This window comes from Taudactylus pleione, unplaced genomic scaffold, assembly GCF_031769625.1.
Source record: "Taudactylus pleione unplaced genomic scaffold, aTauple2 ptg000100l, whole genome shotgun sequence".
NCBI lineage: Eukaryota > Metazoa > Chordata > Amphibia > Anura > Myobatrachidae > Taudactylus > Taudactylus pleione.
The window spans coordinates 7552652-7580606 of record NW_028284502.1 but is presented as its reverse complement, the minus strand read 5'-3'; the positions used below and the strand labels follow the sequence as shown (position 1 = coordinate 7580606).

The 27955-nt window shown below is 39.5% G+C and overlaps 1 protein-coding gene across 1 annotated transcript in view; it reads left to right on the top strand.

The window, feature by feature from the left end:
* The first annotated feature begins 13449 nt into the window (after window positions 1–13449).
* The window catches only part of BDNF (brain derived neurotrophic factor), a 91630-nt gene continuing 77124 nt past the window's right edge, over window positions 13450–27955 (top strand). Inside the window, exon 1 of the mRNA XM_088470473.1 lies at window positions 13450–13577. Within this exon, the coding sequence (XP_088326599.1) occupies window positions 13575–13577 (3 nt within the window). The 5' untranslated portion in view covers window positions 13450–13574. The remainder of the gene's footprint in view (window positions 13578–27955) is intronic.

Genomic DNA, 27955 nt, shown 5'->3' with positions numbered 1-27955 from the left:
GGATATCCTGACCTGCAGAGCAGGTTGCAGCGGTAAGTCACAGGACAATTAGTAAAACATAAGTCAAGATCGTGACAATTTGCTTTTGAAAACCATTGATTTGAGTTGACACCTTTTTGGGATAGGGCAGAGATGGGTGCTGCCAACATAGAGAATCTTTTGATACATTTCCAGTAATAGTTGTCAAAGCCCAGAAACCTTTGAATGGCTTTCAGAGAATTTGGTTCAGACCAGGAGAAGACTGCTTGGATTTTCTCAGGATCCATCTTGAGACTGATACCGGAAATAATGTACCCTAGAAAAGGAATGTCAGGAACCTCAAAGATGCATTTCTCAAGCTTACACTGTAAATGGTTTACACAGAGCCTCTGGATGACTTCTTTGACTTGATCACAATGAGAAACAAGATCATTGTAAAAGATGAAGATGTCATCTAAATAAACAATGACAGAGTGGTACAGGAGATCACAAAAAATTTGGTTCACAAGGTGTTGGAACACTTACTTAAACCAAAGGGTACTCATAGTGCCCATCTCTTGTATTAAAAGCTGTTTTCCATTTGTCCTCCTGGGGAAAGTGAACAAAGCTGTAAGCACCTCTCAGATCTAGTTTTGTGAAGATAGTTGACCCTATAAGTAAGCAAGGGGTGGTGATTTTTGACTGTGATCTCATTGAGATCCCTGTAATCGATACAGGTGCAAAGTCCACCATCTTTTTTTTTTACGAAGAAAAACCTTGCTCCGGCAGGAGAGGATGATTGGCGAGTGAAACCTTTCTACAGATTTTCTCGGCTATATTCAGACATTGATTTGGTCTTTGGAACAGACAAAGTACGTCCCCTGGGAGGAGATTTACTGGGAACCAAGTCTATGGGGCAATCGCACTCTCTGTGAGGAGGCAGAAGTTGTCAGCTCCCTGTTTGCTGAAAACGTCGGTGAAAGAAAGGTATCGGGATGGTAATTCTCATTGATAGCTGATTCAGATGACCGAATAGGTTCCACTTTTTTCAAACAGGTGTTGGAACAGTTCTTACCCCAAGATAAAATGGTGCATGGTGGACCACTCAATATGAGGGTAGTGTGGACGTAACCATGGAAGTCCTAGCATAACAGAGTGGGCAGCTTTAGGGAAGACCAGGAAGAATATATCCTCAGAGTGTAGGGCCCCTACCTGGAGTTTAACGGCTGAAGTACACAGAGTGATGAAGCCATGTGGAATCAAACTGCCATCCACAGCAGACAATGCGATAGGATGGACCAGAGACACAGTAGGAACATGATGTTTGTTGACATAGTCCTGTGTCATAAAATTTTAAACAGCACCAGAGTGAAGGAGAGCAGTAAGAACTTTACTTTTATTGGAAATGATGAGAGTCACAGACAATTCAGAATCAGGTTTTTAGGAAGAGGGATATAATACTCCTAATCTCTTCCCTCTCTGAGGGACTAGGAGCAACCGTTTCCCAGTCAGTTAATACAGGATGCCCAGCTTTTCCACAATACAGACATAAATTTGATTGAAGTCACCTCTGACGTTCCTCTGGAGGAAGACAGGACCTTCCAATTTGCATAGGTTCTCCTTTCACAGGAGTTTTAACAGTTTTAATTTAGACTTCTCACAGGAACTCTCGTGGAGGCATAAGTCCATTAGTACATAAGGAGACTAAATCTACCAACTTGGAAGGATGATCACGGGTGGCCAACTCTTTTATTTTTTCAGATAGTCCATGGCAAAAAGTTGCCAATAGGGCTTCATCATTCCATCGAAGTTCAGATGCAATAGTCTCTCCCTGTATCACATATTGACTCATTGTTTTACTGCCCTGACACAGCCCTAGAATATTTATAGATGCTGACGTAGATCTACCGGGCTCATCAAATATCATACGGAATGTAGCAATAAAATATGTATTGGAAGATAACAGTGGATCAGATCTCTCCCATAATGGAGATACCCAATCCAGGGCAAGACCAGATAGCAAGGATACAATATTAGCTATTTTGGCTTTTTCAGATGTGAAGTTGGTAGGTTGCAGAGTAAACTGGACGTCACATTGGTTCCAGAACCCACAGTATAATTTGGGATTTCCATCAAATTTATTAGATGGTTATAGGTGAAGTCTGAGTGTAGGAGCAAGAACAGAGATAGGATGGGTAGGGACCCCAGGTCCTGCAACAGAGTTTTGGATTTTATCTTGACGGGTAGAGATTCCCTTTAAGCATTGTGCCAACTGGTGACTTGTCACCTCCAGACTCTCCAAACATCCTGCAATATTGTTGAGGAGGTCCGGTGCTAGACGAATACCTTCAGCCGGATCTATTTGGCCAGTACAAACTGTCACGCTTGTGTTTTTTTGTGGAACCGGGATCAGGTAGATGTCTTTTTGAGTAGTGGGAGGTATATATGCAAGGAGACCAGGGTCTGGGCAGAGGGATGCCGGATCGTACTCACTAGACCACCAGGGATCAGTGTTGTTGATGGTATGATGTATGTAGCAGAGAAGAGTGTAGCAGTAGACTTTCCAGGCTGAACTGGGTTTTACTTGATATTAATAAAAGCACTCTTCTTACTTGGGTCTGTAGTCAGGGACACTTGAGTGGCAGATCTTGATATGAGTATTTACCAGGCTTGGACTGGATTTTATCTGTAGTCTGGAAGCACTCTAATATGACAGGACTGGACACAGACCGAACACCGGAATGGATGGTAGCTGTGGAATAACCTGACACGGAACCAGGGAAGCAGGAATGGCTGTTATACCTGAGCAGACAGGTAGATGCTTTGCACAGAGTTAACACGGATTCAGCACACTGGATCAAGCTGTAGTTACCTGTGCAACTTGAGATGCTGATTACACAGGAGTAGAGATGAGCGGGTTCGGATTTCAGATATCCAAGCCCACCCGAATTTAGCAGAGTCGGAGCCAAGCTGGCTCGGATGTTTCCGCCTTACTCGGATCGTGAGCTTTCGTCTCTATGATCAATGCAGTATATAAGGGACCACGCTACGGATGCCATTTCACTCCAGCTGTGGAGACTGAACAGGGAGGGTGGGTAGTGTAGGGCTGGGAGAGGTGCTAGTGCTGTCTGCTGCGTCCTGGGCTGGTGACTGCTGATCCATTCTGTGCTGGTGCTGTCACTGTGCTGTCTGCTGTGTCCATCTGGGCTGTTGCTCATCCATCTAGGCTGTCTGTGCTGTCTGTTGTGTCCTGGGCTGGTGCTGCTGATCCATTTTGGGCTGGTGCTTTGCTGTCTGGGCCCAAGTTCTGGACTAATATATATATATATATATATATATATATAAATAGCCAAAAAAAATCAGTGTCTTTTATATTTTTCTGTGTGTGTGCGTGCGTGTTAGGCTTAACCGCAGTACCACACAAGATCCAGCCAGCAACGCAAGTTGCAACCTAGAGCTGCCCGACTCCAGTCGTGATCAATCTGTGCTCTGGGCCCAAGTTCTGGAGCTGAAAAAAAATAAAAATCAATTGTTTTTTTTTCTAATAATTGTCTGTGTGTCTGTGTGTGTTAGGCTTAGCTGCACAAGATCTAGCAAGTCAGCAATGCAACCTAGTGCTGCCTGACTCCAGTTGTCATCAATCTGTGCTCTGTGCCCAAGTTCTGGACCCGAAAAAAACACCCCCAAAAATAGTGTCTTTTGTCTATTTATTTTCTATGTGTGTGTGCGTGTTAGGCTTAGCCACACAAGATACAGCAACGCAACCTAGTGCTGCCCGACTCCAGTCATCACCAATCTGTGCTCTGGGCCCGAAAAAAAAGTGACTTTTGTAAAAAAAAATTATGTGTGCACACGACTGCACGTGTGTGAATTTTGTAACCGCACCTTGGCTACACTATTGGTGCTTGTGACACTGCTTCAGGACCGCAGAAAATATGGAGGGCTGTCACATGACAGGAGAGCAAGGCCAAGAACCACATGTTGTAGCTGCAGCCAGCAGTTATCATGATAATGCAAGGCCGTCAACTTCCTTGTCATCTATGAAGCCCCATGCCTTCAATCCTCAAGGGTATCCCAACCATCATCTTTGCACAGTCCTCAACTCTATTAATAATTATATCAATCAGTTTTGAGCCAGCAAGCTGGATGCAACATTTTGACCCTTTAACTAGATGAAAAAAATCAATATTGTGAGCTGTGAGGTAACCAAAATTGACTGGAAACGAGCGGAAATATATGTTATTGAGTTTATTAATACTGTAGGAACAAATAAAGGCACATGATTTTAGCTATTTTTTTATTTTTTAAGAAAAAAATCCAGATCCAAAACCAAAACACGAAAACAAAACACCGAGGAAAAAAATCCCAAACCAGATTCAGATCCAAAACCAGGGGAGTTCCAGATCCAAAACCAAAACACGAGGGTCGGCGCACATCTCTACACAGGAGTAGAATGGCATAGAAAGTTAGTGCAGCTGAAACAAACAGAACTGCACCAGAAGGATTACAATGACTATAAACGGAGCACAGTTAAGCTTCACTCAGTAGGGACTGAGCTAAACATTCTACTGGCAATAACTGAGAGCCAGAAGCTAGAATATATACCCTGGGGTTAGCCAGGTTTGGACGAGCAGCGTCAGATGGTCCCAGCTGAATCAGATTGGTTAAAGAATGGCTGGATCATTCAGGTGATCGGAACAGCAGTACTCCGGGGCTGGCTGAATGTGAGCTGCGGCCTTGCAGGCTGGAAACGATGAAGCCTGCGCCTCAATGGGGTGACAGTGGGCACACGAATCGAGTTCAGGGAGCGAGACGGCCAGTCACAGGAGTGGTAAGTGATCCAGCGGCAAGGGTAACAAGCCCGGGTTGTGACAATATCCTACCACTCTTACAGCAGATTGATTCTGAGTATGTGGGACCATTAATGGTTCTAACCATCAAATGGTTCTCAATTGATAGCAACACACCATCAATAGGATGTATGCAATAGCAGACACCCGACAGTAAGCACAGTTTACGCTGGCTATTACTTGGGGGTTAACCCATACTTGTCAACATTTTTTAGCTCCCATTTGGGAGATCCTATTTGTGAGATCCACTGGTAAATGTCGAGGGAATGGGGCCATGATTTGCTTCATCATGATTTAAACCATTGAAAATTACATCATCAACCTCTGCCTAGCTGGAAGGATGGGGGCAAAGGGAAATGTCTTCTTGTAGTCCAGGAGAACCCCCCAAAATGCGTGAGTCTATTGGATGTTCCATAGTAGGAAAGTATGGCTTAACCCATATGGTGTCTGTCCTCAGGAGAGAACAGCTAGTGCAAGCATTGAAAATGGATTAGCACACATCCTACAATGAGATAAATACTAATTACTGTTTGTGCGTATATATATATATATATTTATATATATAAATCTATATAAATATATCTATATATTTATATATACATACAGTAGGATGCAACAAATAATGGCACTTTTAGGACTTGTAGATAGTATAGAAACAGACTATGGCACTCTAAGCTAATATCAACATGATTAATAATAACTTTCATCCGTACAATTCAACTAAAATGAGATAAATACTATATACTGTATGTGTGTGTGTGTATGTATATATATATATATATATATATAGTGTATATATTGATATATACATTTTCTTCGACTCTTTACTCCCCATAAGGGCACCTAACACGTGACTGCCAACTCCCTGCTGCTTATTGTGTGTTTAATCGCTATTGCAGCAATGTATATAAATCATGTCCTTGTACTGCCCTGTAATGTACTGTAAGTCACTTGTTTCTTGTTCACTTAATAGTTCTATGTACTATGTAAGGCGCTGGGGAACACTTGTGGCGCTATATAAATAAAGGATAATAATAATAATACATATAAATTCACAAATATATATATATATATATATATACACACATATATGAGAGAGAGAGAGAGAGAGAGAGAGAGAGAGAGAGAGAGAGAGAGAGAGATCATTTCTTGTTCTTACTGGCATTTAGTGGGACTGCCTCACTCTAGGATGGAAAAAATGCCATCTTAATAGCTGGAGGTCAGTGCAATGTCTATCATGGTAATTTTGTGCTTGCCTACACACTCATGTGCACACTTACAGAGATCTCTAGAGCATGTAATAAGCTGATAGCCAATGAATCTGAACCTCTAATTTTAAATGATATTGTAGCAAGCTCTTGAACCATTGCAACCTATTCATAATGCTTCTTAACAGGATGTTTGAAGGGTGCTGTTCATGGACTGAAATTATATAATAGTACACTTCCAAGGTTATACCACAGCCCTACAAAAATGTATCTTACTTAAACTGTATTATTTGATCTTCATATATAACACAACAGCTTATTTGTTTGTTTTTGTTTTGTTGGTAAATGATTGCACTCTGGAGATCTTTGATGATAAATTATTGTTTATGTACATTTAGTTTTGTATTACTTTATTTCTGCAAGTTAACTTCACTCTCAAATGTCCCCCAACAATAGGTTATTGGCTTTATGTTAAACAAAGGACAGCGGTCACATTATCTCTGCATATCAGCATCAATTAGTACTTAAAGGCAGCACAATGGTTTCCAACTACTCCTTAGTTACAATAAACATGTATTGATGGCTAGTATTTTGTTATTGATGCTATATCAGACCGTGTCCTGAACAATATGGGGCTCAGGGATTGCTAATGACCGCACAATTATAAAATCACAGTGTGACTCTTTTGTGTGTATTATCGTAGTGTCAGGAAACATATTATTGTTACTGCATTTGTGATCGCTCCACAATTGCGAATGTATGCTAATGATTCAGAGGTTTACCTGAGTTTACGGATACCCACTGCTGCCTTCTCATATCCATCCGACGTGCAACAACATAAACATCGGAAACATCAACGCAGATCGGGCGCCCATAAACCTTCTGAGTAAGTCTGACCTGTCTCAAACAGAGCGGCTCTCCTGACACACATAGGGCTCTCCAGCTGCGAGCAAGATCGCAGGTGCTAATATATGTACTCCCAAAACACAGTGGGCCTGATTCAGAGCCGCTCGTAAATGGCCGCTCGTTCGCTCTGAACGATGTTCACACAACTGCGCATGCCTATGGGTCGTAATGCGCATGCACAAACCAGTCATTGTGGTCGGAAAACGAGTACTCGCAAAACAGCTAGGGGCTGCTAATTTGATTGGCAGAATGTACCGTTTGTGGGTGGTAACAGGGGAAGGTGCTTGAATACGGGGGAGTGGAGATCCGAACACAGGCGTGCCTAACAGTAAAAAGGGCGTTTAATGGGAGTGCATAATTAGTAAAGGAGCGTCATCGACCACGTCACTTGGTTGTCTTTTAGCCTGAACTGCTCGCAGTGATTGCGGTAGGAAAAACCTACCACAAGCACTGCGAGCAGTTCAGATGCGTTTCGATGTACCCAATTAATCAAATAAATACCGGAGATGACGTGTGATGCGAACGGCAAAGGGGCGTCTTTACAAAATAGTGAGCGCATTTTTCGTTCGCTCGCTCAGACATAGAGGCATCAACAAACCGCAATGAGCGAGCGAACAATTTAAATAGCTGGCCCCTTTTTTTTGAATGACCGTCCGGGTCTAAATCAGGCCCAGTGTTCAAACAGACCTGACACACCTGCGTTTCTGTAGCCACACCCCATTAACTACCCCAAACGCTTACTACCTGTCAATCACTCTGCAGGCAAATCCTCGTTGTGACCAGAATCACAATTCAGTAGCTGCACGTCTGCAGTGCAGTTTATATGCATGCACAACAGAGGACAATTGCTCAATCTGCAAAAGACAGGGACTTCTGGATCGGAATCAGGCCCAAAGTTACTTCTTACGTATACAGTATATATACTGTACTGTCAGTAAATGTAGTTGGTAACTCTGGACAGCACACAATTTGTCTGGTTTGAGTTCCTATAGGATATGGTTGTTTCCAGTACAGAGAGGGTTTGATAGAAGTTGAGATACCAATTTATGGCATATTTATTTAATATAGTTACCAACATGAGACACTGGTGAAATCATCAAAATAAAATGAATGTTCCAAATACTGGTGCCATTTGTTTGGTCAAATGTGACATGCGGGACGATTGCTGCTAATACAATGTACATTACTTTCTACATCTTCATTAAAATAAAGCACTCTGCATGAAATCTGCATTAAACCAGTGAATCAGTTTTAGGTGCATTTTACATTTGCATGAAAAAAATGCATTAGAGATGCAGTTATGAAAAAGGCCTAAGATCCACTAATACCTCTTTTCCACCAAAAACCCAGGTCCGACCTTGGTTTTCAGACATGGGCCCTGATTCAGACCCACTCGCAGCCGCTGGCCGCTCGCAGGGTTTGTGGGTGTTTTTTGTTTCTTTTGTTCCCCAGCCACTCGCAAAGCTGTGGGAGACCACCCACAGCCAGGAGACCATCACGATAATCGCGACCATCGGGCTTGCGACGAGACCCAACGGTAGGGTCTAGGCTTCTGCAAGGCTGAGTGGACTTCCTGCTCTAATAGAGCAGGAAGTCCACTACTGACATCAGTAGTGTGACCTCCCAACAAATGCCAGGTGTTCCTAAGGGAACGCCTGTGTTTCCAGCCACCCCCCCCTACCCGCCCACAAAATGGGGCGAGCTGTCGCTCACCATTGACAACCGCACCATCTTGTTATGAACCCTGTAGCGACTGAACTTTGGTCACTCAGCGGGGTTTGCACACGCGCATGCCGGATGCGGCACATGCGCAGTGCGGAAACATCGGGCCGCTTGCGAGCGCACAGCTCTCGCGAGTGGCTCTGAATCAGGGCCTTGGTTCCAACCCAGGTCAGACCCAGGTCAGACACCATTTACACAGCACCATTGATCTGGGTTATTCTCAGGTCAGCCCTGTTCACACTGAACCTGGGTCTACCCTGCTAAACTTTTGAAGTCATAAAAAGTGGAAGGTGACTGCTCCACAACCACCAATTAGCTAATTTTAGGTATGACCCAGGTTGTATAACCCAGGTTGTGCCGTTTACACTGCACCATTACCTAGGTCCATCCTGGGTCCGACCCTTGCAGCTACCTGGGTTGGATTGCTGGGTTACTTGACCCGGGTTATTTTTCAGGGACCCTTTTACACTGAGCTACGACCCGGGTAAACCCAGCAATAACCCGGGTTATCGCAAGAGTGTAAAAAAGTATACGCCAAAATTAAGTAAGAACAATACTATGTTACAATTGCATTTCCTTTCAGAAGTAATCAAAAGTAAAGTTTAAAAGGGTTATTCATTATCAGGTACCAAAGTATCCTACTCGCTGTAAGTTGCAGTGGTAGATATGTAATTACCAGAGACATTCAGCATTGCTCTGGTGTGGTGATAGCTGCTCTGAAAAACAACTGTCCCTGTGATCCCTAACACTTTACCAAACCACTGTGAAACAAACCCTACAAAGGTTGTCAAGGGCAGATATATATGCCCCAGGTTTTTAGCTTCTCTCTGGTTGACAGAAGGTGATTAGTAGCCTTGATTGCCAGACCACATGTGAGAGGCTGATAAAGAGTGTATCAGTCTCTTTAGTCACTCTCTCACTGCCTGGGGAACAGGTCAGATGCCTGTTGAGAGATACACATTGATTACTGAATGTAAGTTCTGTGCTAAAGACTTCTATTTTGTGAGAGGGACATTTCACTCTGAGGGCCTTCTTCGGAGTTGTATGCTATTCGTATCACAGCTGCGTCTTTGTACACAGCAAACATTCAAAATTATGCTGATGCCGCAGGAGGCATCTTGTGTAAATAGATGTTTCCTGCTGGCTTCTGTGATCCGCTGCTGTGTCAGAGGATGCAGTCAAGAATGCCATCAGGGTAGTACAGCCGATAATAATTTAACATGCCCAGGCTCACAGGGTGACACACAGTGTTAGAGGCACACTCCCCACTGCCTCTGTTTACTGCTAGTAGCTACGGGCACTAGGACCCAGCAGCTCTCAATGGAGGTGTGACCTCCGACATGCAGATGGTCCCCTCTTTCAAGTAGGTCCCCTTGTGGCTCCCCACGATATAAGCTTTATTTCTTTATCTCTGTCTCTGCAGTTACCCCACTACTAGCTCTCTCCTCTCTTCCTCTCATTCCTACTATCCCATTTCCAGGCATAGTGTGCACTGCACACTACCTCACCCCAAGTGTGTCTCTCCCCCCTCACCGCATGACTGGTGGCTGCCAATCAGAAGAGGCATTGCTGAACGGAAGACCAGCCACTTTCAACAATGCAAATTTGAACCTAAGTACAGTATGGCAGGGAAGCCCAATCTCCTGTTATTAAACCATAAGAGAATTCTCTCAGTTTAAAAAATTATTTATTCCATTTTAATCTTTTGAGGTTTCAAAATATATTTTTTATTTAATCTCTAATTATTTTTGTGTGTGTATATATAGTTTCTATCATCTATTTATCTATCTACTGTATCTACTCATATACACACATATATGTAATCTGGGTAGGTCTGATGGCATGTGGTGGGTTTGGGGGGGATCAATCAGGTGAGGGGCCCTGCCTTTTTCACTTGTTCTGGGCTCTATGATTTGTAATGGTAGACATGGACGCAGCTATTGGATTACTTGCGTGAAGATCTGCCATCTGAGTAACCCTCATGTTTCTCAAGATGGTCATGAAACCCAAACTGCTGGTGCCTGTGAAGCTGCATCAGAAGACGTAAACACTAGCCTTGGCACGCCCAGGAAATGGGGCAGGCACACCCATGTTTTCTGGGACGCTGGCCGTTGTCACTACTTCCCCATCCCCAAATGGCTGTAGAATGTCAGTCATGCTGCGGCTTAGGGGGCACTGCCACCGTCAACACAGGCACAGATCGGCAAATGTGCAGAACAGATCCTGTCCCATTGACACACAGTAAGCATCCTCGATTCCTCATTTTATTGAAAAAGAAGGACTACAGATAGTATTAGCAAAAGTTACAAGAGCTTTTTCAGGACTTCAGATATTTAGGTTAGAAACTGATTATCATATAAGTATTTTTAAAACATCTTCCTGTAATAGGATGGGAATATTTACATATACATTTGTCAGTGCTAGAAGATTACTACTAATACCCATAGTGTTACATGAAGTACATTCCCCTACATGGATATATGATCTGCAGTGCTAACAGTACCCATCTGCACTTCCTACGGGCACACAAAAAGTATGATCATACTGAAGATATTATTTGTATACTGATTAAGTGATGGTAATGTTTTGGCTCAGAACCCAGGTGACTGCACCATGTCACTATCACATCAAAATCGCTCAAGACAGTTACAGTATTGCATCCATGCTCAGTGACTAATCTTGGACAACGTATAGCTCTTCTATTGCCATTCTATAGGTTCCTGTGTACCAGATCCTGATAGGACATGCTGAGAGTAGTGGTACCACATCATCAGGAAGACCACATATTCTTTAAGTAACCATTAACCCCTTTTACTTCAAGTACATGCAACACCACTTTACTGTAGCCAATGGGTTACTGTAGACAGTACCTCAATTGCCCTAGTGAGAAAGTAGCATAGTTCTGCAAACTGATGGGAAAGAGAAAACTTGCATAAATTCCCTTTACAGATTCAGTACTTTTAGCAGTGCTTAATTTAGTATGACAAAGGATGTTCTATAGCATGCATGCAACAGGCAGTGAGACATCAACCTTAATATTTGGCATAGTCTATGCTCTGCACCCCTGAAAATCATACATATTGACACAAACAATAGCATCAGATAATAATAATAATAATAATAATAATAATAATAATATAAAAGGAGAGAGATAGTCCACCCATATTGCGATGACCAAGAGTTGTCCCAAAACCAGCTTGTCATATCAGATGAAGCAACATATGAAGAATGTATAAAGAAACTCGATACAATATTACTGTACATGCATGGTGGAAACAGAGAACACATCACCCATCCAACAACCCTAGACAGTCATTTTCTTACAGTTTAAACCACATGTTTCACAGGCGATTATCACAATGAAAAAGTCTATGGGGTATGGCAAATCATTCTCTGGTTACTTGTTGGAACAACTAATCTCATCTTGCCATCCACACATACAGTAACACCATCGCGCTTTCTTTCCATCACTCAGCACCCACCGCAGGCGAGGAATGGAGCGCACTTGTTGCATTTCAAACCATTCGCTGATCTCCCTGCAAGAGTACTGGTGCTAACTGCAATGTGACAGGCAATCTGCATATACACCGCAATCATGCGCTTGCTTTGTAGTCTATAGAGTCTGTGACTAAATCAAGAGCTGTCAAAGTCTGTGAATAAGACAATAAACAAACGTGTCATTTCCCCCTCTGACATCTTTAGTGGCCATCAGAATAGTCAATTAGAGCACCCATCGCCCGAATGTTTATCATTATCATCCTATGTTTACTGTAGGTACTAATTAGTTGCTTATTAACCCGTTGGCTACAGTAAAGTGTTGTTGCATGTACTTGCAGTAAAAGGGGTTAATGGTTACTCAAATAATATGTGGTCTTCCTGATGATGTGGTACCACTACTCTCAGCGTGCCCTATCAGGACCTGGTACACGGGAACCTATAGAACGACAGTAGAAGAGCAACAGGTTGTCCACTGAGCATGGATGCAATAACTGTCTTGAGCGATTCTGATGTGACAGTGACATGGTGCAGCCATCTGGGTTCTGAGCCAAAACATTACCAACACTTACTCTGTATACAAATAATACCTTCAGTATGATCATACTTTTTGTGTGCCCGTAGAAAGTGCAGACGGGTACTGTTAGCACTGCAGACCATACAGCCATGTAGGGGAATGTACTTCTCATTGAGTCAACATCAGGAGGAAATGGCTTCTGACCATTGATGTGTAGTGACAAGTCATTGTACTGTATGTATGTCCATTTCGATTGTTGCTTCATTGTACAGTTTGGGATAATTCAAACTTTCTAAAGTGCCCTAGCCTTAGAATCACAGATGTCGACGTGCAACAGGTCCCTATGATACTTTCTCTATGGCATATTGCTTTTGACAAACACAAATGTAATCTTACCTGCAAGCATGTATACAATCCCAAGGCTCAGATCAGCTTGCAAAACCCCCAGGTGTAACAAGTTTCATACGAAAAAGTGATGTTTGGCTGAAGTTTATTTAGATGAACGTCCTGGATGAGTAGTAACTTCTGGGGAAGCAGTTATATTTTACTAGACTGGAGTCTGGACAAGAAGTTTAGTTCTATAGTATAGTCATTGAGCAGTCCCTAATAGCCTCCCTTATTGATTAGGATCACCTGTCATCTAAGGGGAAAATGTGCCCGTCTGACAGAGCATTGCATAAAGCTATAGGTTCATAAAAATCCTTGCCAGTTGCCTCCTGTCTTCTGTAGTCACCAAGGTGGTTGAGAGTTTAAGCTTGCGGATATTAGATTCATAAGTCACACCAAGTGGTGGGCGATCCACTGAGCAAAGCAGTAGTCCTCACATGATGACTTCAAACAAGAGACATTACCTTCCAGCATCTGTTGGAGAGACTGGATTTTAAGACACTTGTATCTCCAGGACAGCAAAATATAACAATGGTAAGTAGCAATACTTATCTTTTCCATCTTAAAAATGATTAATGTGCTGCTTTCAAGGAGATAAGTAATTCATGTTTGTCTTTTTTTATGTCTTACATCTTATAGCCATGTATGCATTTATAATAATTAAAAAAACACCCAGTCCACCAGAATTGTGCTTGTTAAGAACTTTAATTGAAATGCTATGATTTAGATCTGTGATTACAGCCTGTGTATTGCAAACTTAGAGATTGGAGATTGCATTTCATTGGGAGCACTGTGCTAGGTACCTGTTATTTCCACGCAGCGCAGCTGATAAGCATCAGATGGGAGCACACAGAAGGGCTTTTCTGCATGCGATCAAGATAAATAATTACAGCTCCCTATCTCTGTAGCAATGTGATAGGATTACCTAGCCAAAAACAGGGATTGAGTTGGCTATTTTGTCTTCTTGAAGAGGTGTCTCGGTGCCTAAGTCTACCGGTGACTATGGGAAAGAAGGGTATTTCCTTTGTCGAGCATAGGGGTCCACACAACATGTGATCACCCATTTGGCAAGGTAATATTCACGTGATAGAGCGTGGGTATGCACCAGTGTGAAGCATTATCAAGTGTGGTTTTAATAAAGCAAAAATAAATATAGCCCTTTAAAGAGCTGATAGCGTTTCAGCACCCTGGACAGTGGCTGTGACTGAGAAGTGTTGAATAGAGAGAGAGTGCATCCGATTCAGGATTCTGCCTGTTTGCTCTCTGAGGCTCTCTCACATGGCATCTCCTTCCATTTGCTTCATCCAAACTGAGGACATTATTCCACCAAGGGATGCACCTAAGTTTTGTCGAACTTGGACATCTCCCAGCGGATGGAGCACAGAGCTCACCATCTATAGTGTTAAGTTTAGGAAAAGCTATGCTTTGGCTCTCTGGACCTATTGTAACCAGTGATTGTTATGTTAGCTTTCAATAAGGTAAGCAGGAGGTTAGATTGTGTCTGAGATATCTCCGATTTGGTTTCCACCCTAAAAATGTGCATTGAAACATACTGTATTATAATATGCCAAGTAGCATCAATGTAATGTTCCTTTTATTTTGCACAATTCATAATGCATGCATTCTTTAATGATATGAGTAAATTAAATTGCCTGTAGTATATACCATTTATCGTTTGCTTGGTGTGTTCATTAAATAAGAGTCTTGCAATGCCAGACTTAGGACATCAATTATTTTTTATTATTTGCTAACGTAGCCAAACAAGAAAAAAAAATATGGAAATGGGAGTCTTGCTTTAAATCTATGTACGTAACAATGTAGCTAATAATAAAATATAGCTGTGGTGCTAAAAATACGAATTGGAAGTCAGCAGTTTTTCTTAAAAAAAAAATCACAGGTATGCCTCTGGGTCCCAAGATATTAAAGAGCGTGTTCGACAGCATCTAATGTGTGCCCTCCTCCTTGTATTAAACAGGCTGAAAGTCACCAAGTACCACATTCATCAGCATTGGAAGGGTTACCATTCAATAGGGAGAGGATATACCTTAACCACTTACACTCTTGCAAGCGTCTGACAACCATTTGCTGGCTTAATCAGTCAAGCAAAGGTTAATGCAGCCCTGGATATATGTCCCAGTCTTTCTGAGTCAGAATTGTACGTAATTTAGAAGAGAAAAGGGGGTGCACAGGGTGGGTGGGGAGAGACCTACTGTATGTAGCTATAAAAAAAAGTCTTAATGTTGCTATATAGGGAATCTCCAGTGCCTGACAGAGAAATTAACATGTTACAAATGATGTAGGCGAACCATATGTGTCTATACCAAAATATTCTCCATGGGTAACTGCTAAGAAGACATTGCTCCTGCACAGAGATATAAAACATTGTGTAGATGGGATAACAGAGATTCTGCATAAGATAACTGATTCTCCATTCACCCACAGTGCTCATAGGCAAGACTGTAATAACACAGAGGCAGGTTGTAAAGACAGTTCAGCTTTATTATGTTATTGTAAAACAGTGAAATAAATGATGAGACGCCATAAGCCCCTACCCTATGCCCTGCACCCCCTCTATTCCACCTTAAACCTTTAATGGGCTACAGTATATTAATGCATTGACTGTCTGCCTGGTTCCTATCTTTGCTTGTTCTCATCACTACATAATATAATAACAACAAACTCACATTGTCTCCCACCATCTCTTGCCATCTTCCCCAATTAGGCATATATTTCTAGCCCATCATTTAGCTTCCAGCATCTTTAAATGACATGGGGGAAACCTTGATGCTTAAAGATGGAAAGATACATTTATAATGAGAAAATGGCATAAATCAATGAAGTTCTGTAACACCTTATATAACCCAGAGTATATGACAAGGCAGGTGGGATTGTGTGTGTGTAGGACAAAGACAAACACAGTAATGACAGTCAGAGTGGTGGGTGGGGGTTATATCTTAGCATAAACCTGGTTTAACTGGAGAATGGATGGAGCACAAATTGTTCTGAAATCGACCTGTTTTCTCCCAGATCCTGGAGGGGGGATTTCTGATCAATCTGATGAAATTTCCAAGCGTGCAGCAAAGGAACTCCAGCCCAGCCACCCACCCACCTTCCCAGATGGTGCTTCTTTAAATACGATTCTGCAGGGCTGAACGTTACAACTGGAGGCTGATTAATCCAAAGCAATTAAAGGCGCACAGCCTGCTCGTCTCCCCACTACCCTCCTGCACTACACCTATCTGACTGTCACTTACATGCCAGATAAAAATCACCACTTTTTTTTTTCTTTGTTAGCAAAAAAAATAGTATTAATAGCTCAACTGTGATTGCGGTAGGTCTTGCCCTCCCCTTTTGTTCTAGATTCTTATTACAGTTGCTAAGGGTTCCCAATAATAAAGGGAGATTTAACCCCTCTGTGGCTGGCAGCCTGCGATGAACTGCATTGCGTTACAGATCCCAGTCCGGCAGGGTAATAGAATTATCACCAAGCTGCCAATTTGTCTGACGGCTGAGCTGAGGAAATTACACACAACGCTTACAGTGGATAGCCATTTGCAGCAGAGGGGGGTGATTGTGCTGCTTGAAACCTGTAATTTACAACAGCACAGAGGTGTAATTTCCCATTCTGTTTAACTGCTCTCAATCAGAACCTTTACAATGGGTATCTTTAGTGGTCATTAACCCGATTCAGCCCATTACTCTTGTAATCCCCTGTTAGTGGTGACATCCAGTATCTGAATTACTATATAGTTCCACAACACATTCAGATATCTATCTATCTATCTATCTATCTATCTATCTATCTATCTATCTATCTATCTATCTATCTATCTATCTATCTTTCTATATCCATATATAAAGTGTATGTATATATATATATATATATATATATATACACAGATATATATATATATATATATATATATATATATATACAGATAGATAGATAGATAGATAGATAGATAGAAAGAAAGATATAGATATGCAAACACATGGACACATTAAACGTTAAATGCTATGAGAATAGTCTCTGGAATAATCTCCCTGCATCCATGTTTAACCCTTACCGTCTGCACTATACCTTCAATTAAAGCACTTTAATATTAGATGATTGTACTTTATTATAGCAACCTACGTCATCAAAGTCAATGGAATATTTCATAGTAACGTCAAGTAATCATTTTGTAGTATTTCACTGAAAAAAAATAAAATGAATAAAATATATGTATGTCTACAGACAAACGTAGAATAGTTGCACATATGAATATATTCACACAGCAATTAAGTACTATATTTGTACATGAAGCAGGCAAACAATCATGAAAGGTCAACAGATGATTTACCCATAAGAGCTTGCAATCTGCCCAACTGCCAGGCTGAGCCCAGCTTTCCTTCTGATTCATGGGAGACTGGGATTGCTAGAGGCTTAGTGACGCCAACAGCAGCATCCAGTGCCTTACAGGGAGTTTTAGGTGTTGCTAGAACTCTGCGCCCGCCCACTCCGGAATTCCATGAATGATGCACTATAGACTCCTCTGCAGTCAATTTTTTACTACAGTGAACGTCTTGGATTGGTTCGAAGTTGTGGGGAGTTTGAGCTTGTCTGCAGACTTCATTTTAACAGTTCTAACCTTATCCTTTCACTAAGCACTGCAAACAAAGGTCAAAATCCTATAGGAACCTACATTTTATATATATAAATATATATATATATATATATATATATATATATATATGTACAAGAGAATGTTTCACATGGACTGGATGTACTGAAAAAAAAAGAATAAAATACATTTTAATATAGTTTCATACATATTTGAAGCTCAAATATGGAGGAGAAAATCATGTAAAAGTTGTTTCAGTGATTGCTGGCTTACTGTCCTTTTCAGAAGCAGGACTGCAATTATCTGTACTGTACTTTGCAAATTTCAGACATGCAATAGTTCTACCATCTCCTACTGAGACCATGTATAGGCATCATGAATGAAGAGCACATCTATCTGTACCAGATGTATAGAACATCTGCAATTATTATATACTGTACTACCCTGTAAAACCATATGTGATTTTGTTTCTCTATAATGCTCTTTATTTTATTGTTGGAGGCTCTAAAGATTGTTGCTGTTGTTTTAACAAATGATATGTGTTACTGTTTAATTGTTTTGATGTTTGTTTTTCTCAGATGGGATATGTAAAAAATGTTGGCAACTTGCCAGTAAAAAAAAAGTAATCCCTCCAGAATAGGCCTCACCTGGAATGTCACAATGGGCCATGTAACCTCACATAACCAGCTTGTTTTGCCAGTGGAATCGGTTTTGCAGAAGTTGACATTAAAAGAAAATGTCACGTCTTTCCTGACTGGTGAACTTAAATATGTTTGTCCATCTCCTAGCAATGCATAAATAAATCTAAGCATGGTTAACTTTACTAGTAAACTTATTGTAAATTTCCATTGTGAGACATTTTGAACTACCTGTATACATAAAATGATGTATCACATACTGTCAATTCTAATATATTAGATGTCAACAGAAAGCTCCATGACCATATAAAAGACTCGATCAAGGTTGACTTTATATTTTATAATGCATCATTTTTAATTAAAAAAAAAAAACATGTTATTTGTTTGAAATGATTTCTGATATATAGTTTTAGTTAGAATTCACTAATACATTTTCCATCCATAAATGTAGCACTCACAATGAGTTATGTAACCCTGATGATATCAAAAAACACTAATATATGTACACTCACAAAAACAAAACCCTTTATTAGACACTATATATTAATTTAGGTGTGAATATCTACTACTTTCTGCATATTGGTTGTTCCCACAATAAGTGTCTTAACCACAAAGAATCAAACATAGCTAAAGAAATCACACCTATGGATTAATCTCAATTACTGTCCCTGACAGACTTTGTATAAAAATACCAACAGCTGTATGTACAGTTTACCATCACTTTTCTTTTTCATAATCTTGAGTAAATTATTTTCATTTCTTATAGAATATGGAGGTAATTTATAGACAATTTACCACCCTTTCTACTTTCTTAAATTTTATAGATTTTTTTTTACGTGTAGTAATGCAACTAGCAATGGAGTACGTACAATAAATCACTTAACACAATGTATTATTATGACTACCATGTCAATAAAAAACTATTTTCAATATAGCACATATTCACTATGTGAATATATTAAATGTTCAGAAAAAAATATATGGCATAAGTACTTCTACAATGAACCATTTCTTTATTGCACTTTTACAATTTATATATATGAACACCATTTTATGGCAAGTTGAAATATAAGCCATAGACTCCAAAAGAAGAGCGTCCTCCAATGGTCAAATTTTCATGAAACTAAGTAAAATAATTCTTGATATTACCTTGGGACTACTCATGTTTTATTTTGCAAGAGCTCAACAAATGATATACAAATACTCTGTGCAGAAATTCAGTATTATGTAGATTAAAAAAAAGGCAGCACATTTATTATGTTTTTTTCCCAAACTACTTAGTAAAGTATTTTTTTTTCACACAGAGCTCTTAGGAAAATGCAAAGTATTTCTCAGTGCAAAACATATTTATGCAGCTATTTATAGTAAGCTTGATAAACATTAGTCCAGATGAACTATGCCTCTTTACATGAAGCTGAATATTGCACAGTATGTGTCCTCTGTCAAGTTACATCTTTTTTTCTAATATTGTGGCATAACATGCGTCATGAAAGTGCTGTAAACATCTGCTCTGGCATCTGTTATTTCATGCAATAGAATACCAGTAAAATAAATTGAAATCAAGAAAAAGCTAAACATAACCACATAAAATATTCATAAATTTTGTATTTAATAAGAAATATATTCTATTTGCAATTAGTATATATTCTGTTTATTTTTTTAAGAAATTGTCATTAAAGAAAACTCTTCATGTAAAGCAAACTTTTTATTTTTGTCAGGGTTCAATGTTTTCATACTAACATAAAGACCTGACAAAAGTCAATATATCCATTGGTTCCAATAAGACAGTGGTGTCCCTAATGGCCACATGAATGATGGGAAATGGTTTGTTTGGATTTGTCAAAAAATTACATTTTAACAAGCCATCTTTTGGACATAGGAGCAACCGTATTTAATACAAGAAATAATAATTAATAAATAAAATAAAAAATAAAAAATAATAATTATTATTAAATTATCATTATTAATATAAAAACATTGTCATCAGAATAACAATACTATACACTGAATTAATTGAGATAAAAAAAATATATTTTATATTTACCTTTCTGCAGATAAGTCAGTGGTAATTTTTATTACTTATATACAGTTTATTAGCAATTGGCAGTTACAAAAGTAAAAAAAAAATAAAGAAAATATTCAATACAAAATGGCATATATAAAATGATTTTAATTAAATATTTATTTTTCATAGATATTTTACCAAAAGTATTTGTGTTCTGTTGTGCTTGTCTGATACATCTAAAGTATTTCTGTAGAAAAAAATCATTATACCCATTGTGTGTTTGTTTCTACATACATACAATATATTAATTAACTTTTATGCCATATAAAATAAATAATACAATATTTCATTTACACATGTACAAAGTAACAGAGATGTTGGAACAAAGCTTGTTGTAAGAACAACTTATACAATCATTTGTTGTTTATCACCCACAAAGTTAATATAACATGAGTGCTAACATATGTTATAGACAAACATAGGTTTGCTCATTGCACTTGCTCTGTACATAAATTAATATATTTAATGTGAATTGCAATTGAATTCTACATAATTTACACAGCATTTGGCTATTAAAAAAAGGCTTTGGTAACTCATTTTGAAAAAAAATTACATGACATAGGTGTCCCAATGTATCGTTTCATAAATATTACAGGTATACAGAAATTGTTTAAAAAAAATATTTAGAAATGGGATAAAAAATGACATGAGTATATAAAAAAGATTTTGTACAGTACTCCTACCCATGTTGACAGACAATCTAATATGTGGTGTCCAACAGTTAAAGATAAATTGACTTTTGTGTCCACAGTCGCAGGTGACATTTAAGTATACTTATGAACAACTGCAGGTGAAGACTGTGGCCTATCCTAGCATCTTTCATCAATAGCCTGCCTGAAGCACCATATAGATTCAAAACTTTACAAGACATTGTAGCTTATGATACACAGAGAAAATCTAAAAATGGGTTGTATCTCCCAAATGGGGCAACCCATAGAATGGACACTAGCAGTTCGACTAGTTGGTCATGTCCAAAGATCTTCTTTAACCATAAAACTTATTTTTATTTTAATACTCTACATCAACTGTTCCTTAAAAAATCTAGTGACCAGACCCCCAGAAGTGACTTCACTTAATAACAAACACTAAAGAAATTGTTGCTGGTACCAGGCAAGTGGTTCAACTTATTGCCTTGACTACTGCAGATGATGTATTTCATTTATTCAATTGCCCAAATACTTTGATTGCTGTGGATCCTGGAATATCACTCTCTAGTCTTATCCAAGATACAAGTTTGTTATTATACAAGAATCTTTTTTTTATTTTTTTTGAGACAAGCTGATTTCACATAATTGTAATAAAAAAAAACATCATCATTGAAAAATAGAGTGAAAAATACCCACAAAGTATATATAAAATATGAGTAAGATAAACATAGAAAATGAGCACCACTATTGAAGCCTCATGAAACACTTAATAAAATATTCAGAATTGTAAATATCGTCATGAAAAAACAAAAAAATTATATATATGAAAACACAGAGGATCTGCACTTGCCATAATAAAGTATGGGATTTTAGTTCATATTTTGATCAAAACATTTAAGCTTGCAGCCCCCATCAAGGTACCCCACATTTCTGCAAGTTCCTCTTCTATCACTCAGAATAATAAACTTGGTCACTTACCACGTGCATTCCAGCCATAAATGTAAAATAAACTTTTATGGCATCGAAAGACAAGAGTTTAGGATTACAGTTATGTTCACTATTAAAGTGTTTAGAGTTACTCTATTATATGATGAATGTTTGTAATACGCTTGATTTTATCCACATATGTAAAACCATATTTACTGTAAGTTTAATTTGTCTTTACTGACATTGGGGACAATTCAATTAAACACCCTCTTGATAGCGCTGAGAAGCTATTCAGTTCATTATGCTATTTAGTCCGACTATTACAACTTAAGTCTGAGAATGACAGTTATCGTGACTTAACCTGGGTGTTTAGTCGCAAGAGCCGGCATTCTCCGACCAAAGTGCCGGCTGGCAGGCTGTTAACACTGCGCTAAGCCGGCAAACAACCTCACGGCTGGTAATTTAGTTGGATCTCTCCTCGCACCCCCAGGAGGGTGCGAGAAGAAATCCTCTAGTCACCCTAACAGCGCATTGAATTGAATAACTCAAGGAACTCCTTCCGGGCGCTATAAACAGTGGGCTTAATTGAATCGCCCCACTGAATAATTTACATTTCAACCTGGAAAGCTATAGAAATAAGTGACATGGGTAGAACCAGTACAAACAACACATTTGGAGCAACACTAAAGATGTTTTTAATCTTTTGCAAAAAAAAGACAAATAAAAAAACAAAAGAAAACTATAGCACCACAGCAAAGTTATGAAAGTATGGTGTACATATTATCACCATTGCATGTGTTTAACATTACATTGCCTCCAGTGGAGGCTCCAGAGGTGGGCCTGCAGCACAGTTCAAAAATCAAATAGGGGAGCCACACCAACTGTCATTTCAAACTCTGCCAAACATCACTGGCTGGGACTCACTGGCAGTTGGTGTGACTCCCCTATTTGAATTTTGGACCGTGCTGCAGCTCCACTTCTGGAGCTGCTACTGATTGCCTCCCTATTTCCTGAATTCTGACAGATTCTATTTCATACAATATTCCTACAGAAATGTGTCCTGATGGTTGAAATAAACAACTTACAAGTGACAAATGCTGCTTTTGATGCATTTGATGGTTTTAAAGAGAAAAAAAAGAATTTGAAGAGAAACTAGAACAACTAGTCCTGATTCAAGACTACAGGACTACTTTTTACTGTTTCTAAATGGCCCAAATGCCTTCTTTTTAGGTGGGTGGGAGTGATTTTGAAGCATTAATACCCTACCAGTACCAACCTTATACAGTACAGTTGCTAAACAACATCAATCTCTGGGCCCGATTCAGCAGTGCACTCTAGTGAACTGCTGAACGCAGATTCTGAATTGTCAGGAATCTGTGCAGGCGCCTGACGTCTTCTTGCCAAGTGCAGAACGGTTCTGTGATCCCACGCGCAGACTGGCAGCAGACTGTCATTGATTGACAGTCTGCTGCCATTTGTGGGCTGAGAGGAGGCGGCGAAGGCATCCGCTTCCCGAAACGTAGGCGTGCTGCTGCCATTGGGGGGAGGGAGGAGGCCAGGATATCCTTCGGCTGTCTGAGATTTCCTGACTTCTTTCTCTCATCTGCGGTGGCCAGCTTGTGCGACCCCATTGGTCACGTAGCTGGCTGATGTTTCCGCAGATTACAATGCAGCCCGGATTAGTAATGCATGTTGGAGGTGTAATGCCTACTGCTGCATTACCATATTTGCAAGGACGGAATTTCAATGCTCCTTTGCAAGGACGGAATTTGCAATTCTGTCCTAAGCTGAATCAGGCCCTCTGTGTGGTTGTAGCCCAGTGGTGTCAAACTCGGGCCCTCCAGCTGCAATGGAACTACACATCCCAGCATGCAGTGCCACAGTTTTGCTATTAGGGCATGTTAAAACTGTGGCAGGGAATGCTGGGATATGTAGTCCCACAAATGCTGAAGGGCCCGAGTTTGACACCACTGATGGAGCCTGAAGTTTTAATGCTGCAGGGAAGCTAAAATGCTCTGTTTCAAGATATAAAGTAGCGGGAAGAAATATTATGATCCTTTGCACGTCATTTTATCAGCCATAGACTATTACCAATTCATTGGAATAAATTAGTTGTATAGTCACAATTAAACAAAAACTACTACTGAATATACTGTACTTAAAAAACATATATCTATTGTTGCTTTATGTGTTTGGAATCTGCTGTGAAATATGAAAATAAATGTGTAAAATAAAGATTCACAGGTATGCAAATAGTTTGGATTTCCCACAAAATGAATTAATTTAATTTGTAAGGCAAATTTCTATGTATATTGTCAGTGAGTCGACCACAGGCGTTCTGCAGGCATATCAGGCAGATCTGTGGCAAACCATGCTTTTTATGCTCCTGCACAGGTCTCATGAGCATTTCACAGATGCCAGTTATTACAAGCTCACATAGTCAAATTTATCAATTACGTTAAACAATAAAGTCTGATGGTTGTAGATAATTATATTGAGTTAAATTCTTTTGGTTTTAAAAGAGGGGCCCATTTATCAGTGAGTTTTATCATATGCAACAAATTTTAAAACTTGTTGCGTACAGTAATGGTGCTCCAGTCAATCAGCTCCTAACTGTCATCTGTTTGAAAAATGACAGTTGGGAGATGATTGGTTGGAGCACCATGTATCATATGCAATGGGTTTTAAAACTTGTTGCCGATAATAAAACTTGTTGATAAATGGACCTCATAGTATATATGAGCTTCTTGTTTTGTGTGTAGAAGATGCATATAAAATGGGCATAAATGTGCATATCAAATGCAATGTGCCACGCTGATAATTAACATTACCAATGATAACTTGGAAAACATGAACAAAATAATCAACTGCAGCTAATGTAAGTGGTGGAAGCAGCGTACCTCCCAATCAGTGGTGGCCCCAGAGATGGAGCTGCAGCGCAGTCGAAAATTCAAATAGGGGAGTCACACCAACTGCCAACCCAAATGCTACCAAACATCGCCGTCAGACAGTCCTGATTCACGGACCCTAAAAAGTGGCATGGCTTTCTGTTTATTTGGCCATGGTTTGGACAGATCTGGGTGAGGTTTCAGTAGTTGTTTGGATGAATTGTGAGAGGGTTTCTGTTGTGTCTCAATTTTGCTTCTTGATATGTTGAGCAGGATACATGAGTTATGAAAAATCAGCCACATAACCGCAGTGTACTATATGTCTCTATGCAACAAATCTGTTGCTAAGTCACTTGTCATTGACTGCAGTATCTGATAAACCCTAGTATGTATAAATAGAAGTAACTTAAAAAAACACACAAAAGCATGAAATTGTTAATTAAATAACATATATTGTTAACAGTAACAGATCATATGTAATATGAAATAAAAAAAATTAAAACATTCCAAGTGAAAACAATATAAACACTAATGATGTTTATTTTTATGCAGACATAGCCATACAATTTGCATGTATGTTTGTTTCATACAGTGGGGAGTTTAATACCTCCTACTTCAAATTGATCTACATATGGACATGTAGATTTTGGGTGATCTTAAACACTCAGCTCCAATGTTGACATTATAATGATGGACTAAAGGTTGTTCCAGTCACACCAAATACATCAACATCAATAAAGTTCATCAACAAACTGCAAAAAACACACATCCACAATGCTGGCCAACACATTTCAAAGTGAACACATATTTTGATGTTTTTGAAAACCCAATTAAAAGGATAATGTGACTATAGTTGCTTGTTCACTGAAACTCTGGAAAATCCACATGTTTGTACAACAAAAACAACCTATATATTTCTACTTAAGAACCACTACATTCTTTAATTTCAAGTTTTACATATTCCTCCACAAATACTGCTTGGTTTAAAGTAAACTCAGTAATGACTTAATCATGAGAGTGGGGGAAATCAGGGCTATGATAATTCCATGTGTTATTTTGTGTGTTTGAAGATTTTTTAATACTGTGGTCAGAGTGCTTATAGAAATCAGGTCACTTGCAGGGAGAAATATTCTGTGCCCCCTGGAATTCTGGAAGCACCTCCCTTATTGGCCCTTTGTAACACCTAGCACATAAAACAGTGCATACAGATGGCAAATACCATTCAGCTCCTTGCTTTACCTCCCAGATAATCGCATTCACCCAAATATGGAGCATGTGAGATCTGTGGAAATCATGGGTAAATGATACTGTAGCACTGAAGGGCATAATCATACAAAAACAAGGATTTACTTACCACCATGTCTAATCAGCTGTTGGACACACTAAGCCCAACTCTTATTGATGTTGCCATCTCTGGTCAGCTGTTTGGCCCATCTGAGTCCAACCATCCTGGAGCACACATCTGACTACAATGATCTACACTATCCAAGTCAATTGTTCTACCCCGCTCTCTCAATAACTACCCCAACAAACCCACATTTATCCCTTGTCTATCACATGACTCCACCATGTATATTTAATGTGATTTACATTCTATCCAAACTCTTCTTCTTTCTCCAGCATCCTAATTCTCTTTTCCATCAATGTTTCTCCCTTCGCAATAGTGTGCAGCCATGGAATATTTTTCTTATACCGGCAAATCAAATTCCAATTTCTTGTTTATGTGCATTGCTCCTTCTCATGGTTGCTAGCGACATCTCCCCCAACCGGGGCATCCATGCAATCTCATCTCCTCGTTCCACCCCAAAATTGCTCATTCGCCTTTTACTTCCAATCCCTCTAAACCTATTCCCATCTCTCTACTACTTTCCCTCATCCTTTCCTCTGCTCTCTAGACTGCAATATTTGTTTAAAAGAGTTTCACATTCATCCATGACCTATTCATTTCAAAATCCTGAATCCTCCTTGATATTACAGAAGCCCAGCTCACCTCCTCTGACACAATGTCCTCTGCAGCTCTGTCCCACAAAGGACTCCCTCAGCCACACTCTCAGACTCTGCAACAAAGAGTAAGTGTAGGCACCCTACTTTGTCCATGTTGCTCCTTGCTAGTAACACCACAAGAACCCTTCCTGTCATTTTCTTCTTTTGACGACTACACCAAACCATTGATTGTTTTCATTTCACCTTTGTACCATTGTTATTCCTTGACTCTCTTGTCCAGTTTCCATGTCCTTGACAATGTTTCTACTGGGCTCATTATTTTCTTATCCTTTAACCTAACTACTACTGTTCTACTAGTTTATTACAACATTTCCCTGTCTCTGCCACCTTAAAATGTATTTTGTGTACTGTATCTCCTCCTTTGCTTTCTCCCAATGAACTTCTTCCTAAAGAAACAATCTCCTGGCATAGTCTTTCTCTATAACGCATTATATTTCTCCTCCCTTTTGCATCTAAACTACGTAAGAGGCTTGTGCTCAGTTAACCTCGTCATTCAGATATTTAAAAGCTGTCTGAAAGACCACCTCTTTATTAGTGCCTACCCTTATCCAACCAATACTAATCACATTGGTACACAAAGCTGCCTTAGGAGTCTATGTACTAAGCCTTGGAGAGAGATAAAGTGGATTGAAATAAAGTACCAACCAATCAGCTCCTATCACAGGATCCCCCCCTCCCCGAAACATTGATTAAAATACACCGTACTTCACAGCATTAGCAGACTCGGGTATTTTTACTAAAGTGCAGGTTTTTAGAAGTGGAGATGTTGACGATAGGAACCAATCAGATTCTACTTAACATTAATAAAGCACCTTTTAGAAGATAATAGCTAGAATCTGACTGGTTGCTATCGGCAACATATCCGCTTCTTTAGTAAATATACCCCCCAGAGTGCTGATGTTCTTCCATTGCTGCATTTGGGGTGAGTTGCCCCTAAAGAGGTTACCTGAGCAAGCCATATTGCGTTTCAGATGGTGAGAGTGCCGTTTCTTTTAAATTGTATCATGTTTATATAAATATATATATATATATATATATATATATATATATATATATATATAAATATACAGCCATGGCCAAAAGTTTTGAAAATGACACAAGGATTCGTTGTCACAAAGTTTGCTGCTTCAGTGTTTTTA